The following is a 16,653-nucleotide window of genomic DNA, read 5'->3' on the forward strand; positions in this document are numbered from 1 at the left end:
TTTCCATCTGCTCCTCTCCTTTTCCACCCAAAATTCCCATTTTTGGTGTCTCCATCTTCTCTTCTCCTGCTCCATCCACCTCCAAAATTCCTGGTTTTGATAATTCCAGCTGATTCTCTCCTGCTCCATCCAAAATTCCCATTTTTGGTGTTTCCATCTTCTCTTCTCCTGTCCCATCCGTCTCCAAAATTCCCATTTTTGGTGTCTCCATCTGTTCTTCTTCTCCTGCCCCATCCACCTCCAGAATTCCTGGTTTTGGTAATTCCAGCTGATTCTCTCCTGTTCCATCCAAAATTCCCATTTTTGATATTTCCATCTTCTCTTCTCCTGCTCCATCCACCTCCAAAATTCCTGGATTTGGTAATTCCAGTGGATCCTCTCCTGCTCCATCCAAAATTCCCATTTTTGGTAATTCTGGTGGATCCTCTCCTGCTCCACCCAAAATTCCCATTTTTGATATTTCCATCTTCTCTTCTTGTGCCCCATCCACCTCCAAAATTCCCATTTTTGGTGTTTCCAGCTGCTCTTTTCCTGCTCCATCCAAAATTCCCATTTTTGGTGTTTCCATCTTCTCTTCTCCTGCCCCATCCATCTCCAAAATTCCCATTTTTGGTAATTCCGGTGGATCTTCTCCTGCTCCATCCAAAATTTCCATTTTTGGTGTTTCCAGCTGCTCCTTTCCTGCTCCATCCAAAATTCCCATTTTCGGTGTCTCCATTTGCTCTTCTGCTCCATCCATGTCTGGAATCCCTGGTCTTGGTGATTCCAGATGATTCTGCCAAATTCCATCCAAAATTCCCATTTTTGGTGTCTCCATCTTCTCTTCTCCTGCCCCATCCACCTCCAAAATTCCTGGATTTGGTAACTCCAGTGGATCTTCTCCTGCTCCATCCAAAATTCCCATTTTTGGTGGTTCCAGTGAATCTTCTCCCATTCCATCCAAAATTCCCATTTTTGATGTTTCCATTTGCTCCTCTCCTGCTCCATCCAAAATTCCCATTTTTGATGTTTCCATCTGCTCCTTTCCTGCTCCATCCAAAATTTCCACTTTCAGTGACTCCAGTTTTTCTTTTTCTGCTCCATCCACCTCCAAAATTCCCATTTTTGGTGTTTCCATCTTCTCCTCTCCTGCTTCATCCACCTCCAAAATTCCCATTTTTGGTGTTTCCAGCTGCTCCTTTCCTGCTCCATCCAAAATTCCCATTTTTGGTGTCTCCATTTGCTCTTCTGCTCCATCCATGTCTGGAATCCCTGGTCTTGGTGATTCCAGATGATTCTGCCAAATTCCATCCAAAATTCCCATTTTTGGTGTTTCCATCTTCTCTTCTCCTGCCCCATCCACCTCCAAAATTCCCATTTTTGGTGTTTCCAGCTGCTCCTCTCTTCCCTCATCCACCTCCAAAATTCCTGCTTTTGGTGATTCCTCTCCTGTTCCATCCAAAATTCCCATTTTCACTGACTCCACCTGCTCTTCTCCAGTTCCATCCAAAATTCCAATTTTTGGTGTCTCCATCTTCTCTTCTCCTGCCCCATCCATCTCCAAAATTCCCATTTTTGATATTTCTATCTTCACTTCTCCTGCCCCATCCACCTCCAAAATTCCCATTTTTGGTGTTTCCAGCTGCTCCTCTCCTTTTCCACCCAAAATTCCCATTTTCAGCAGCTCCATCTCCTGTTCTCCTGCTCCATCCACCTCCAAACCTGCCGTTTTTGGCCATTCTCCACAATTTTCTCCTGCCCCATCAGAAATTCCTGGTTTTGGTGACACCAACCCATCCTTTCCTGCCCCATCCGCTTCCAAAATTCCCACCTGAGGCAATTCCAGATTATTCTTTTCCACCCCATGGGAAATGCTCTTTTTTGGTGATCCCAGCGTTTTGCCACCTCCAATTTCCTCGTCTCTCCCTTCCTGAAAAATCACATTAAAAACCCCAATTTGGGGAGTTTTTTCCCCTGTTGGGATTTTGGGATCTATCCCAGCAGGATTTTCATGGGGTTCAGCTCCTGGGGCTTCCTGAAGGATTCTCTTGGCTTTGGGAGCGTGGAATTTCCTGTCGCCTGGTGTGTGTGAGGGAAAAAGGAAAATTTTTTTGGATGGAAAGGGAAAAAGGAAATCAGTTTGGATCTAGATGGGTCTCCCAGATGGGGGAAAGGGCCCCAGTTGGGTCATTGTGGGCCCAAATTGGGATATTTGGGTGTTTTTATTTTACCTGGGGTTGGGTGGCTCCTGCGTTTCCCCATCCTGGCGCTATCTAAGAAGGACAAACAACCCAAATTACCCCCAAATACTCCAAATTACCCCAAATTACCTCAGCTCTCCATTTTGCACCGCCCCAGTTCCCCTCAGGCTCCGGCAGCCATTTTTATCCCCTCACAACCCTCAACGCCCTCACAGCCCTCAACGCCCTCACAGCCCAAATAAATACAATAAAACACCCCCCAGCTCCTCTTAAGGCACAACCGCAACATAAAACCCTAAACCCCTTGGATTTTAGGTGAAAATCGTGGAATTTTCAACCCATTTTCCACCTCTGGGCATTCCGCCCACGGCCTCCCCTCACGTTTTTCCCGCCTTTTTCCCGCCGGCCGCGGGGCACGCTGGGAGTTGTAGTTCTCCAGCGCCGCAAAGCAGCAGAGCGGCCTTTACGACAGCGGCGCTTTTGCGACGGCGCTGCCGTAAAGCGCGGGGTGTTGACAGCGGCCGGCAGAGCAGGAAGTGAGTGAGGATAAACCGGGATAAAACCGGGAAAAACCGGGATAAAACCGGGATAAACCGCGGCAGTGGGGTCGGGGGGTGAGGCCTGCGGACGGCTGAGGGGTGACGGCGCTCTGAGAGGCGGGAAAACCGCGGCGGGGCCTTGTGAGGGGCGCGGGGGGCTCTGAGGGGGATTTGGGGGGTTTAAATCAGAGTGAGGGTCTCTGTTCACCTATCCCAGCTCGGCCCGGCGGGACGCGGAGCCATGAGCAGAACCGGGAGGGTCCCGGGCCGGGGGGCGGCCATGGCCAAGCAGGTGCGTGAGACCCCCGGGACCCCCGAAATTGGGGCTGAGGGGGGGGGCCCTGAATCCCCTCCTGTCCCTTAGGGGGCTCCTGAATCCCCTCCTGGGGGTCCCTAAATCCCCTCCTCTGGGTCCTTAAATCTCCAAATCCCCTTTTTGGGGTCCTTGAACCCCTCCCCAGCTGGGGCTGCTGGCGGCTCCCGGTGCCGGTGGGAACGGGAACGGGAACGGGAACGGGGACGGGAACGGGGACGGGGAGGCGGCGCTGGAGGCGGAGCTGCTGCGGCTGCTGCGGGGCCGGGACGGAGCGGAGAGCGGGCAGCGACCCCCGCCGACAGGTAAATACCCCTGGAAATGCCCCAAAATTGGGGTTGGGACCCCCAAAATTGGGGTTGGGACCCCCAAAAATGGGTTTGTGACCCCCAAAATTGAATTTGGGACCCCCAAAATTGGGGCTGGGACCCTCCCCCGACAGGTAAATACCCCTGGAAATGCTCCAAAATTGGGGCTGGGACCCTCCCCCGACAGGTAAATACCCCTGGAAATGCCCCAAAATTGGGGTTGGGACCCCCCCAGATAGGTAAATACCCCTGGAGTTACCCAAAATTGGGGTTGGGACCCCCAAAATTGGGGTTGGGACCCCCCCAGTGAGATAAATCTCGCCCAAATTGGGGTTGGGACTCCCAAAATTGAATTTGTGACCCCCAAAAATGGGCTGGGGACCCCCCCCAGTGAGGTAAATCCCCCCAGAGTTACCCCAAATTGGGGTTGGGACCCCCAAAATTGAATTTGTGACCCCCAAAAATGGGTTTGAGACCCCCTCAGTGAGGTAAATCCCCCCCAAATTGGGGTTGGACCCCTCCAGACAGGTAAATACCCTGAAATTACCCCAAAATTGGGTTTGGGACCCCCCCCGACTGGTAAATCCCCCCCAAATTAGGGTTGGGACCCCCAAAATTGGGGTTGGGACTCCCCCAGTGAGGTAAATCCCCCTGGAAATGCCCCAAAATTGGGGCTGGGACCCTCAAAATTGGGTTTGGGACCCCTCTGTTCCCCCACAGTGAGGTAAATCCCCCTCCCCTCCCCCTTGAAATTTGGGGTCAAACCCCTGAAATTTGGGATTTTTGTGCCCCCATGTTTGATCCCAATTTTGGGATTTTTGTGCCCCCAGATGTGCAGGCCCTGGCCCAGCTGTGCCTGCAGGACCCCCCTGAGGAGGAGGAGGAGGAGGAGGAGGAAGGGGAGGAAGATCTGGAGAATGAGGAGTTGATGGTGAGGGGGGGGCTGGGCCTGGAATTTTGGGATTTTCTGGAATTTTGGGGATTTTTGGGATTTCTGGATTTTGGGATTTGGTGGAATTTGGGATTCCTGGATTTTGGGTTCTCTGGAGTTTGGGATTTCTGGAATTTGGGGTTCCTTGGAATTGGGATCTCTGGATTTGGGGATTCTCTGGATTTGGGGATTCCCTGGATTTGGGAATTCTGTGGATTTTGGGATTTCTGGAATTTGGGGTTCCCTGAAATTTGGGATCCCCGGATTTTGGGATCCCTGGATTTTGGGGATTTGGGATTTTGGGATTCCTGGATTTTGGGGATTTTGGGATTCCTGGATTTTGGGATATCTGGATTTTGGGGATTTGGGGATTTGAGATTTTGAGATTCCTGGATTTTGGGATCTCTGGATTTTGGGGATCCCTGGATTTTGGGGATTTGGGATTTTGGGATCCCTGGGTTTTGGGGTATCTGGATTTTGGGGATTTTGGGCACCTCAGGCTGATCCCGGGTCCCTGAGCCTGGATTTTGGGATCCCTGGATTTTGGGGTATCTGGATTTTGGGGATTGGGGGTTTTGGGGATTTTGGGGTATCTGGATTTTGGGATATCTGGATTTTGGGTATTTTGGGGATTGGGTATTTTGGGCAGCCCGGGCTGATCCCGTCCCGTGCAGGCAGAGCTGCAGGAGGTGCTGCAGGAGGGGCCCGAGAGCAACGAGAACGCCGAAAATACCCAGGTACGGCCGGGAGAGCCCGGGAGATCCTGACCCTGATCCAAATCCTGATCCTGGTCCTGATCCAAATCCTGATCCCGATCCTGATCCTGATCCTGATCCTGATCCTGATCCCGATCCCGATCCCGATCCTGGTCCCGATCCTGATCCTGATCCCAATCCCTGGGCTGATCCCGATCCATATCCTGATCTTGGTCCTGATCCTGATCCTGATCCTGATCCCGATCCTGATCCTGGTCCTGGTCCCGATCCTGATCCCGATCCTGATCCCGATCCCGATCCTGATCCTGATCCCGATCCCGATCCTGATCCTGATCCTGATCCAAATCCTGATCCTGATCCAAATCCTGATCCTGATCCTGATCCTGATCCTGGTCCTGATCCTGATCCTGATCCCAATCCTGATCCTGATCCAGTTCCTGATCCTGATCCTGATCCTGATCCTGATCCAGTTCCTGATCTCAATCCCCAAGGCTGATCCCAATCCTGATCCCAATCTTGATCCCAGTCCTAATCCCAGTGCCCCTCCCAGTGCCCATCCCAGTGCCAATCTGATCCCAGTGCCCCTCCCAGTCCCATTCCAATCCCAGTGCCCCTCCCAGTGCCCCTCCCAGTGCCCCTCCCAGTGCCCATCCCAGTGCTCATTCCAATCCCAGTGCCCCTCCCAGTGCCAATCTGATCCCAGTGCTGATCCCAGTGCCCATTCCAATCCCAGTGCAAATCTGATCCCAGTGCCCCTCCCAGTCCCATTCCAATCCCAGTGCCCCTTCCAGTGCCCCTCCCAGTGCCCATCCCAGTGCCACTCTGATCCCAGTGTGCCCCTCCCAGTGCCCATCCCAGTCCCATTCCAATCCCAGTGCCCCTTCCAGTGCCCCTCCCAGTGCCCATCCCAGTGCCACTCTGATCCCAGTGTGCCCCTCCCAGTGCCCATCCCAGTCCCATTCCAATCCCAGTGCCCCTTCCAGTGCCCCTCCCAGTGCCCATCCCAGTCCCATGCCAGTGCCCATCCCAGTGCCACTCTGATCCCAGTGTGCCCCTCCCAGTGCCCATCCCAGTCCCATTCCAATCCCAGTGCCCATCCCAGTGCCCCTCCCAGTGCTCATTCCGATCCCAGTGCCCCTCTCAGTGCCAATCTGATCCCAGTGTGCCCATCCCAGTGCCCATCCCAGTCCCATTCCAATCCCAGTGCCCATCCCAGTGCCCCTCCCAGTGCTCATTCCGATCCCAGTGCCCCTCTCAGTGCCAATCTGATCCCAGTGTGCCCATCCCAGTGCCCATCCCAGTCCCATTCCAATCCCAGTGCTCATTCCAATCCCAGTGCCCCTCCCAGTGCCAGTCTGATCCCAGTGCCCATCCCAGGGTGGGTCCCGCAGGAGCTCCCAGTGCTCCCAGTATTTCTGGTACTCCCAGTATTCCCAGTGCTGCAGGACTCCAGTATCCCCAGTTTCTCCCCAGTTCATCCCCAGTTTCTCCCAGTTCATCCCCAGTTCATCCCCAGTTCATCCCCAGTTCATCCCCAGTTCATCCCCAGTTCATCCCCAGTTCATCCCCAGTTTCTCCCCAGTTTCTCCCCAGTTTCTCCCCAGTTCATCCCCAGTTCATCCCCAGTTTCTCCCCAGTTTATCCCAGTTTCTCCCCAGTTTCTCCCCAGTTTCTCCCCAGTTTCTCCCCAGTTTCTCCCCAGTTTCTCCCCAGTTTATCCCAGTTTCTCCCCAGTTTCTCCCCAGTTTCTCCCCAGTTTCTCCCCAGTTTCTCCCCAGTTTCTCCCCAGTTTCTCCCCAGTTTCTCCCCAGTTCATCCCCAGTTCATCCCCAGTTTCTCCCCAGTTTCTCCCCAGTTTCTCCCCAGTTCATCCCCAGTTCATCCCCAGTTTCTCCCCAGTTCATCCCCAGTTTCTCCCCAGTTTCTCCCCAGTTTCTCCCCAGTTCATCCCCAGTTCATCCCCAGTTCATCCCCAGTTCATCCCCAGTTCATCCCCAGTTTCTCCCCAGTTTCTCCCCAGTTTCTCCCCAGTTTCTCCCCAGTTTCTCCCCAGTTTCTCCCCAGTTTCTCCCCAGTTCATTCCCAGTTCATTCCCAGTTTATCCCAGTTTATCCCAGTTTATCCCCGTTATTCCCGCAGGATCCCGCGGGGGCGCTCTTGGCCGAGCTGTCGGAGCGGGCGGAGCTTTACCGGGCCGCCATCGCCAACGCCGAGAGCACCGGGAGCACCGGGAACGGGAACGGGAACGGGAGCACCGGGAACGGGAACGCGGCGCGGCTGCGGCGGCTCCAGCGCGGCCTCAAGGTGCGCCCGCACCGGCACCACTTTAGGCTGCTTTTGCCGCTTCTGAGCCCGCTTTTAGTTCACTTTTCCCGGTTTTATTTCACTTGTCCCAGTTTTATCTCACTTTTCCCAGTTCTAGTCCCAGTTTTATTTCATTTTTCCCAGCTTTATCTCACTTTTCCCAGTTCTGAGCTCAGTTTTATCCCAGTTTTCCCACTTCTGAGCCCAGTTTTATTTCACTTTTCCCAGTTTTAATTCACTTTTCCCGGTTTTATCTCACTTTTCCCAGTTCCAGTCCCAGTTTTATTTCACTTTTCCCCGTTGTGAGCCCGGTTTTATTTCACTTTTCCCAGTTTTATTTCACTTTTCCCAGTTCTGAGCTCAGTTTTATTTCACTTGTCCCGGTTTTATTTCACTTTTCCCAGTTTTATTTTACTTTTCCCAGTTCCAGTCCCAGTTTTATTTCACTTCTCCCAATTCTGAGCTCAGTTTTATTTCACTTTTGCCGGTTCTGAGCTCAGTTTTATCCCAGTTTTCCCAGTTCTGAGCCCGGTTTTATTTCACTTTTCCCAGTTTTATTTCACTTTTCCCAATTCTGAGCCCAGTTTTATCTCACTTTTCCCATTTCTAGTCCCAGTTTTATTTCACTTTTCCCAGTTTTATTTCACTTTTCCCACTTTTATTTCAGTTTTCCCAGTTGTGAGTTCAGTTTCATCCCAGTTTTCCCACTTCTGAGCCCAGTTATATTTCACTTTTCCCAGTTTTATTTCACTTTTCCCAGTTTTATCTCACTTTTCCCAGTTTTATCTCACTTTTCCCAGTTTTATCTCACTTTTCCCAGTTTTATCTCACTTTCCCCAGTTCTAGTCCCAGTTTTATTTCACTTTTCCCAGTTCTGAGCCCAGTTTTATCTCACTTGTCCCAGTTCTGACCAGTTTAATGATAACCAAATCCCATTTAATTCTATTGTTATTATAATAGAATAATAATTACAGTAATTTATTTTAGTATGATATGATAATATGTCAGTATTCACCCCAAATATATTATATGTATATATATACGTGTATATGTGCATATATATATATATATATATACATATATGCATATACATATACATATATGCATATATATATAATATATATCCCAGTAACTTGCCAAGTATATATAATATATATATTTATTTATTCTGTTGCTATTTTATTTATCCTGTATTATTGTAATTTTATTTCATTTATTCCATCTTATCATTGATTCCATTTCACCCCCTTATTTTGCTCTTTCCCATCCATTTCCTTTCTTGAGTCTTATCCCAAGTTTTTTTGAATGCTGCCCCCATTTCACCCCATTTCACCCCCAATTTTTCCCCCATTTCCCCCCAATTTCCCCCCATTTCCCCCCCAATTTTCCCCCAATTTTCCCCCAATTTTCCCCCAATTTCCACCCAATTTTCCCCAATTTCCCCCCAATTTTCCCCCCATTTTCCCCAATTTCCACCCAATTTTCCCCAATTTTTCCCCTATTTTTCCCCAATTTCCCCCCCAATTTCCCCCCCAATTTCCCCCCATTTTTCCCCAATTCTACCCCAATTCCACCCCAATTCTGCCCCAATTTCCCCCCTATTTTCCCCCAATTTCCACCCAATTTTCCCCAATTTTTCCCCCATTTTCCCCCCATTTTCCCCCATTTCCCCCCATTTTCCCCCATTTCCCTCCAATTTCCCCCCAATTTCCCCAATTTCCCCCCATTATTCCCCCCAATTTTCCCCCATTTTCCCCCTATTTTCACCCCAATTTCCCCCCAATTTCCCCCCATTTTCCCCTATTTTCACCCCAATTTCCCCCCCCCCCCCCATTTCCCCCCAATTTTTCCCCAATTTCCCCCCCAATTTTTCTCCCAGTTCCCCCAATTTTTCCTCCATTTCCCCCCCATTTTCCCCAATTTTTCCCCCATTTCCCCCATTGTTCCCCATTTCCCCCAATTTTCCCTCATTTTTCCCCCATTTCACCCCATTTTCCTCAATCTTCCCCATTTTCCCCCACTTTCCCAATCTTCCCCCATTTCCCCCCATTTTCCCCAATTTCCACCCCAATTTTTTCCCCCATTTCCCCCAATTTCCCCCCACTTTCCCAATCTTCCCCCATTTCCCCCCATTTTCCCCAATCTTCCCCCATTTCCCCCATTTCCCCCCCCATTTCCCCCCATTTTCCCCAATTTCCCCCCATTTTTCCCCCAATTTTCCCCCCCAATTTTTCCTCCATTTCCCCCCCAATTTTCCCCCTTTTCAACCCATTTTCCCCCATTTCACCTAAATTTTCCCCATTTTTCCCCCCATTTCTCCCCTCATTTTCCCCCCACTTTCCCCCCATTTGTCCCCCATTTCCCCCCCATTTTTCCCCTATTTTTCCCCAATTCCCCCCCCCATTTCCCACAATTTTTCCCCAATTTCCCCCCATTTTCCCCAATTTCCACCCAGTTTTCCCCAATTTCACCCCATATTCCCCCAATTTCCACCCAATTTCCCCAATTTCCCCCCCAATTTTTCCCCCAATTTTCCCCAATTCCCCCCCGTTTCACCCCATTTCACCCAATTTTCCCAAATTTCCCCATTTTCTCCAATTTCACTCCATTTCCCCAATTTTCCCAATCTTCTCCAACTTCACCCCATTTTTCCCAATCTTCCCACTTTTCCCCCATTTCCCCCCAATTTCCAGAATTTCCCCCCATTATTCCCCCCTATTTTCCCCCAATTTCCCCCCAATTTCCCCCCAATTTCCCCCCATTTCTCCCCCAATTTTCCCCAATTTCTCCCCCATTTCCCTCCAATTTCCCCCCAATTTTTCCCCCAATTTCCCCCCGTTTCACCCCAATTTCCCCCATTATTCCCCCATTTTCACCTCAATTTCCCCCCATTTCCCCCCCAATTTTTCCCCCCCATTTTCCCCAATTTCCACCCAATTTCCCCCCCCATTTTCCCCCCATTTCCCCCCCAATTTTCCCCCAATTTTCCCCAATTCCCCCCATTATTCCCCCAATTCCCCCCATTATTCCCCCATTTCACCTCAATTTTCCCCAATTTCACCCCATTATTCCCCCCAATTTCCCCTCATTTTCCCCCCTATTTTCCCCCAATTTCCCCTTGTTTCACCCCAATTTCCCCCCATTTCCCCCCCATTATCCCCCCATTTCCCCCCAATTTTTCCTCCATTTCTCCCCCAATTTTCCCCCAATTTCCCCCCCAATTTTCCTCCATTTCTCCCCCAATTTTCCCCCAATTTCCACCCCAATTTTTCCCCCAATTTCCCCCCATTTCTCCCCCCAATTCCCCCCAATTTTGCCCCCATTTTTCCCTCATTTTCCCCCCAATTTCCCCCCATTTCCCCCCAATTTCCCCCCAATTTTCCCCCCAATTTCCCCTTGTTTCACCCCAATTTCCACCCAATTTTTCCTCCATTTCCCCCCCATTTTTCCCCAATTTCTCCCCCAATTTCCCCCCCAATTTTTCTCCCCATTTCCCCCAATTTCCCCCCATTTCTCCCCCCAATTTCCCCCATTTTCCCCCCATTTCCCCCCATTTTCCCCCCATTTTCACCTCAATCTTCCCTCATTTTCCCCCCATTTTTCCCCTATTTTTCCCCAATTTCCCCCCCATTTTTCCCCCATTTTCCCCCAATTTCCCCCAATTTTTCCCCCAATTTCCCCCCAATTTCCCCCCATTTTTCCCCAATTTCCCCCCACCATTTTTCCCCCAATTTTCCCCCAATTTTTCCTCCAATTTTCCCCCCCATTATTCCCCCAATTTCCCTCCATTTCCCCCCAATTCTTCCCCCATTTTCCCCCCAATTTTTCCTCCATTCCCCCCCAATTTTTTCTCCATTTTCCCCCCAATTTCCCCCATTTTCCCCAATCTTCCCCCATTTTCCCCCCATTTTTCCCCCAATTTTCCCCCAATTTTCCCCAATTTCCCCCCCAATTTTGCCCCCATTTTTCCCTCATTTTCCCCCCATTTTCCCCCATTTCCCCCCCATTTCCCCCCCAATTCCCCCCCATTTCCCCCCCATTTCCCCCCCAATTTTCCCCCATTTCCCCCCAATTTTTTCCCCATTTCTCCCCCATTTTCACCTCAATTTTCCCCCCATTATCCCCCCAATTTTCCCCCATTTTCCCCCAATTTCCCCCCTTTTTTTCCCCCCATTTCCCCCCAATTTCCACCCAATTTCCCCCCAATTTTCCTCAATTTCCCCCCCATTTTCACCCCAATTTCCCCCCATTTTCCCCAATTTCCACTCAATTTTCCCCCATTTTCCCCCCATTTTTCCCCAATTTTCCCCCCCATTTCCCCCCCATTTTTCCCCCATTTTTCCCCTAATTCTGCCCCAATTTCACCCAATTTTTCCCCAATTTCCCCCCATTTTTCCCCCCATTTTTCCCCCCTATTTTCCCCCAATTTCCCCTTGTTTCACCCCAATTTCCCCCCATTTCCCCCCAATTTTTCCCCCCCATTTCCCCCCAATTTTTCCTCCAATTCCCCCCAATTTTTCCCCAATTTCCCCCCAATTTTTCCCCAATTTCCCCCCAATTTTCCCCCAATTTCCCCCCGTTTCACCCCAATTTCCCCCCATTTCTCCCCTCATTTTCCCCCCATTTTTCCCCTATTTTTCCCCAATTTCCCCCCCAAGTTCACACAATTTTTCCCCCCATTTTCCCCCAATTTCCACCCTATTTTTCCCCAATTTCCCCCCATTTTCCCCCATTTCCCCCCAATTTCCCACCATTTTTCCCCCATTTTCACCCCAATTTCCCCCCATTATTCCCCCAATTTCACCCCATTTTTCCCCAATTTTCCCCAATTTTCCCCCCATTTTTCCCCAATTTCCCCTCCAATTTCACACCAATTTTCCCCCTATTTTCCCCAATCTTCCCCCATTTTCCCCCCATTTTTCCCCTATTTTTCCCCAATTTCTCCCCCAATTTCCCCCCCAATTTTTCCTCCATTTCCCCCCCAATTTTCCCCCAATTTCCACCCAATTTTTCCCCCATTTCCCCCCAATTTTTCCTCCATTTCCTCCCCAATTTTTCCTCCATTTCCTCCCCAATTTTTCCCCCATTTTTCCCCCAATTTCCCCCCATTATTCCCCCATTTCCCCCCCATTTTTCCCCCATTTTCACCCCAATTTTTCCCAATTTTCCCCATTCCCAGACCCTGGAGCAGCTGCTGGCCTCTGCCCGCCGCGGGACCCCGATCGACCGCGCTGAGATTCCCCCTCCGGTGGCTCTGGGCCGCCCTGCAGGGCCCCCACTGCAGCCCCCAGCCCCAAATCCCCCTCTGGATCCACTCCCAGACCCCAAAATCGATCCCAAACCCAAAATTGATCCCAAAATTGATCCCAAAATCGATCCCAGAATCGATCCCGATTGGCGGCGGCTGCGGGAGCTGCAGAGGGAGGCTCTGCAGGCCAAACGCAGCGGGGACAAGGCCACGGCCCTGAGCCACTTCAGGGAGGCCAAGGTAGGCCCAGAACCGCCAGGATTTACCCCAAAAAATACCCAGATTTCCTGTGGAAGTGCCACAAAAAATACACAAAATTTTCCATAGAATTTCACGCCAAAAATCCCAATTTTTCCATAGAATTTCACACCAAAAATCCCAATTTTTCCATAGAATTTCCCCCCAAAAATCCCCAAAATTTTCCATAGAAGTTTCCCGAAAAAATTCCCAAAATTTTCCCCAAAATTCCCCAGAATTTCCCTACAAAATCCCAAAATATTCCTCAAAAACCCCCAACATTTTCCTCAAAATTCCCCCCAAAAATCCCCAAATTTTCCCCAAAATTCCCCCCGAAATATTCCTCAAAAACCTCCAGAATTGCCCCCCAAAAAATACCCAAAATTTTCCACAGAATTTCACACCAAAAATCCCCAAATTTTCCAGAGTTTCCCCCCAAAAATCCCAATTTTTCCACAGAATTTCCCACCAAAAATCCCCAAATTTCCCACCAAAATATTCCTCAAAAACCTCCAGAATTTCCCACCAAAATACCAAAATTTTCCTCAAAAACCTCCAGAATTGCCCCCCAAAAATACCAAAATTTTCCTCAAAATTCCCCCCCAAAATTCCTCTCATTTTCCTCAAAAATCCCCCAGGATTTCCCCCCAAAAAATACCCACATTTCCCGCAGAATTGCCACAAAAAACACACAAAAGTTTCCATAGAATTTCACACCAAAAATCCCAATTTTTCCATAGAATTTCACACCAAAAATCCCCAAAATTTTCCACAGAATTTCCCACCAAAAATCCCCAAATTTCCCACCAAAATATTCCTCAAAAACCTCCAGAATTGCCCTCCAAAAATACCAAAATATTCCTCAAGAACCTCCAGAATTTCCCACCAAAATACCAACATTTTCCTCAAAAATCCCCCAGGATTTCCCCCCAAAAAATACCCAAAATTTTCCACAGAATTTCACACCAAAATCCCCAAATTTTCCACAGAATTGCCCCCAAAAATCCCAAAATATTCCTCAAGAACCTCCAGAATTTCCCCCCAAAAAAATCCCAAACATTTTCCACAGAATTTGCCCCCAAAATCCCCAAATTTTCCACAGAATTTCCCCCAAAAATACCAAAATTTTCCTCAAAATTCTCCTCAAAAAATCCCAAAATTTTCCTCAAAATTTGCCCCAAAAAATTCCCAAAATATTCCTCAAAATTCCCCAGAATTTCCCCCAAAAGATCCCCTCATAATTCCCCAAAATTTCCCCCCAAAAATCCCCAAAATTTTCCACAGAATTTCCCTCCAAAATCCCAAAATATTCCTCAAAAACCTCCAGAATTTCCCCCAAAAATCCCAAAATTTTCCACAGAATTTCCCCCCAAAATTCCTCTCATTTTCCTCAAAATTCCCCAAAATTTCCCGCCCAAAAATCCCCTCATTTTCCTCAAAATTCCCCAGAATTTGCCCCAAATGCCCCAATACACCCAGAATCGCCAGGATTTGCCCCCAAAAATACCCACATTTCCCGCAGAATTGCCACAAAAAATACACAAAATTTTCCATAGAATTTTCCCGAAAAAATTCCCCAAAATTTCCCCAAAATTCCCCAAAATTTCCTCCAAAATCGCAAAATTTTCCACATAATTTCCCCCCAAAAATCCCCAAATTGTCCCCAAAATTCCCCACCAAAATCCTAACATTTTCCTCAAAATTCCCCCCCAAAATTCCTCTCATTTTCCTCAAAAATCCCCCAGGATTTCTCCCAGAAGATCCCCTCATAATTCCCCAGAATTTGCCCCCAAAAATCCCCTCATTTTCCTCAAAAATCCCCCAGGATTTCTCCCCAAAATTCCCCAAATTTTCCACAGAATTTCCCACCAAAAATCCCCAAATTGTCCCCAAAATTCCCCAGAATTTCCCACCATAATACCAAAATATTCCTCAAGAACCTCCAGAATTGCCCCCCAAAAATACCAAAATTTTCCACAGAATTTTCCCCCAAAAATCCCCAAAATTTTCCCCAAAATTCCCCAGAATTTCCCCCAAAAGATCCCCTCATAATTCCCCAAAAAAATACCCAAATTTCCCTCGAATTTCCCCCAAAATACCAAAATTTTCCACAGAATTACCCATAAAAATCCCAAATTTTTCACAGAATTTCCCCCCAAAAATCCCAAAATTTTCCACAGAATTCCCCCCAAAGTCCCAAAATTTTCCCCAGAAATCCCCCCCAAAAATCCCCTCATTTTTCTCAGAATTCCCCAGAATTTTCCCTCAAAAATTCCCCTCATTTTCCTCAAAATTCCCCTCAAAAAATCCCAACATTTTCCTCAGAATTCCCCAGAATTTTCCCCCAAAAAATCCCCTAATTTTCCTCAAGATTCCCCTCAAAAAATCCCAACATTTTCCTCAAAATCCCTCAGAATTTCCCCCAAAAAATCCCAAAATTTTCCTCAAAATTTTCCCCCTAAAATCCCAAATTTTTCCTCACAATCCCCCAGAATTTCCCCCCAAAAAATCCCAAATTTTCCCCCAAATTCCCATTTTTCTGTGGTTTTCCAGAAATTGCAGGCACAGCTGGAGGCGCTGGGACGAGGAGCTGAGCCCGGTGAGACCCCGGCCCCAATTTGGGGTGGAAATTCTCATTTTGGGGTTAAAACTCTCAATTTTGGGGTTCAAACCCCTCCAGTTTTGGGGGTCAAACTCTCAATTTTAAACCCTTTGGTTTTGGGGTTCAAACCCTCAATTTTAGGGTTAAAACTCACAATTTTTGGGGTTCAAACCCTTTGATTTGGGGGGTCAAACCCTCAATTTTAAACTCTCCAGTTTTGGGGTTCAAACCCTCAATTTTAGGGTTAAAACTCACAATTTTTGGGGTTCAAATCCTCAATTTTGGGGTTCAAATCCTCAATTTTTGGGGTTCAAACCCTTCAGTTTGGGGGGTCAAACTCTCAGTTTTAAACTCTGCAGTTTTGGGGTTCAAACCCTTCAATTTTAGGGTTAGAATTCTCAATTATAGGGTTAAAACTCTCAATTTTTGGGGTTCACACCCTCAATTTTAAACCCTTTGGTTTTGGGGTTCAAACCCTCAATTTGGTGTTAAAACCCTTGAGGTTTAGGGTTCAAACTCGAAATTTTTGGGGTTCAAACCCTCAATTTGGGAGTTCAAACCCTCAATTTTGGGGGTTAAACCCCTTCAGTTTTGGGGTTCAAACCCATCAATTTTGAGGTTCAAACCCTTCAATTTTGGGGTTCAAACTCTCAATTTTTGGGGTTCAAACCCTCAATTTTAGGGGTTAAATCCCTTCAATTTTGGGGTTAAAACTCTCAAATTTTGGGGTTCAAACCCCTCAATTTGGGGGTTCAAACCCTTCAATTTTGGGATTCAAACCCCTTAAATTTTGGGGTTCAAACCCTCAATTTTAGGGGTTAAACCCCTCAATTTGGGAGTTCAAACCCCTTAAATTTTAGGGGTTCAAACCCCTTCAGTTTTGGGGTTCAGACCCCTTAAATTTTGGGGTTCAAACCCTCAATTTTAGGGGTTAAACCCCTTCAGTTTTGGGGTTAAAACCCCTCAATTTTGGGGTTCAAACCCCTCAAATTTTGGAGTTCAAACCCCTCAAATTTGGGGTTCAAACCCCTCAATTTTGGGGTTCAAACCCCTCAATTTGGGGTTTAAACCCTTAATTTTAGGGGTAAAACCCCTCAATTTTGGGGTTCAAACCCTCAATTTTTGGGGGTTCTGGTGGGATTTGGATTCTCTTTTCCTGCAGATCCACAGGCTGAGGAATCCAAGGATCCTCCAAAAAATGATCAACCAAAAAAGGATCAATTAAAAAAGGATCAAACTGAGGAGGATCAATTAAAAAAGGATCAATTAAAAAAG

The 16,653-nt window shown here is 48.1% G+C and overlaps 1 protein-coding gene across 1 annotated transcript; it reads left to right on the top strand.

The window, feature by feature from the left end:
• Window positions 1–2,564: 2,564 nt before the first annotated feature.
• Window positions 2,565–16,651, top strand: LOC141725964 (coiled-coil and C2 domain-containing protein 1A-like; the record flags this gene model as incomplete). The annotated part of the gene is given in 9 exon segments (XM_074530125.1): window positions 2,565–2,716; window positions 2,937–3,011; window positions 3,181–3,337; window positions 4,171–4,271; window positions 4,946–5,008; window positions 7,127–7,291; window positions 12,471–12,779; window positions 15,330–15,375; window positions 16,541–16,651. Coding segments are annotated over 8 exon segments (1,003 nt in total), but the record flags the coding sequence as incomplete, so codon positions are not given.
• Between the last annotated feature and the right edge of the window lie 2 nt (window positions 16,652–16,653).

Source organism: Zonotrichia albicollis, chromosome 32 (genome assembly GCF_047830755.1).
Source record: "Zonotrichia albicollis isolate bZonAlb1 chromosome 32, bZonAlb1.hap1, whole genome shotgun sequence".
Classification (NCBI taxonomy): domain Eukaryota; kingdom Metazoa; phylum Chordata; class Aves; order Passeriformes; family Passerellidae; genus Zonotrichia; species Zonotrichia albicollis.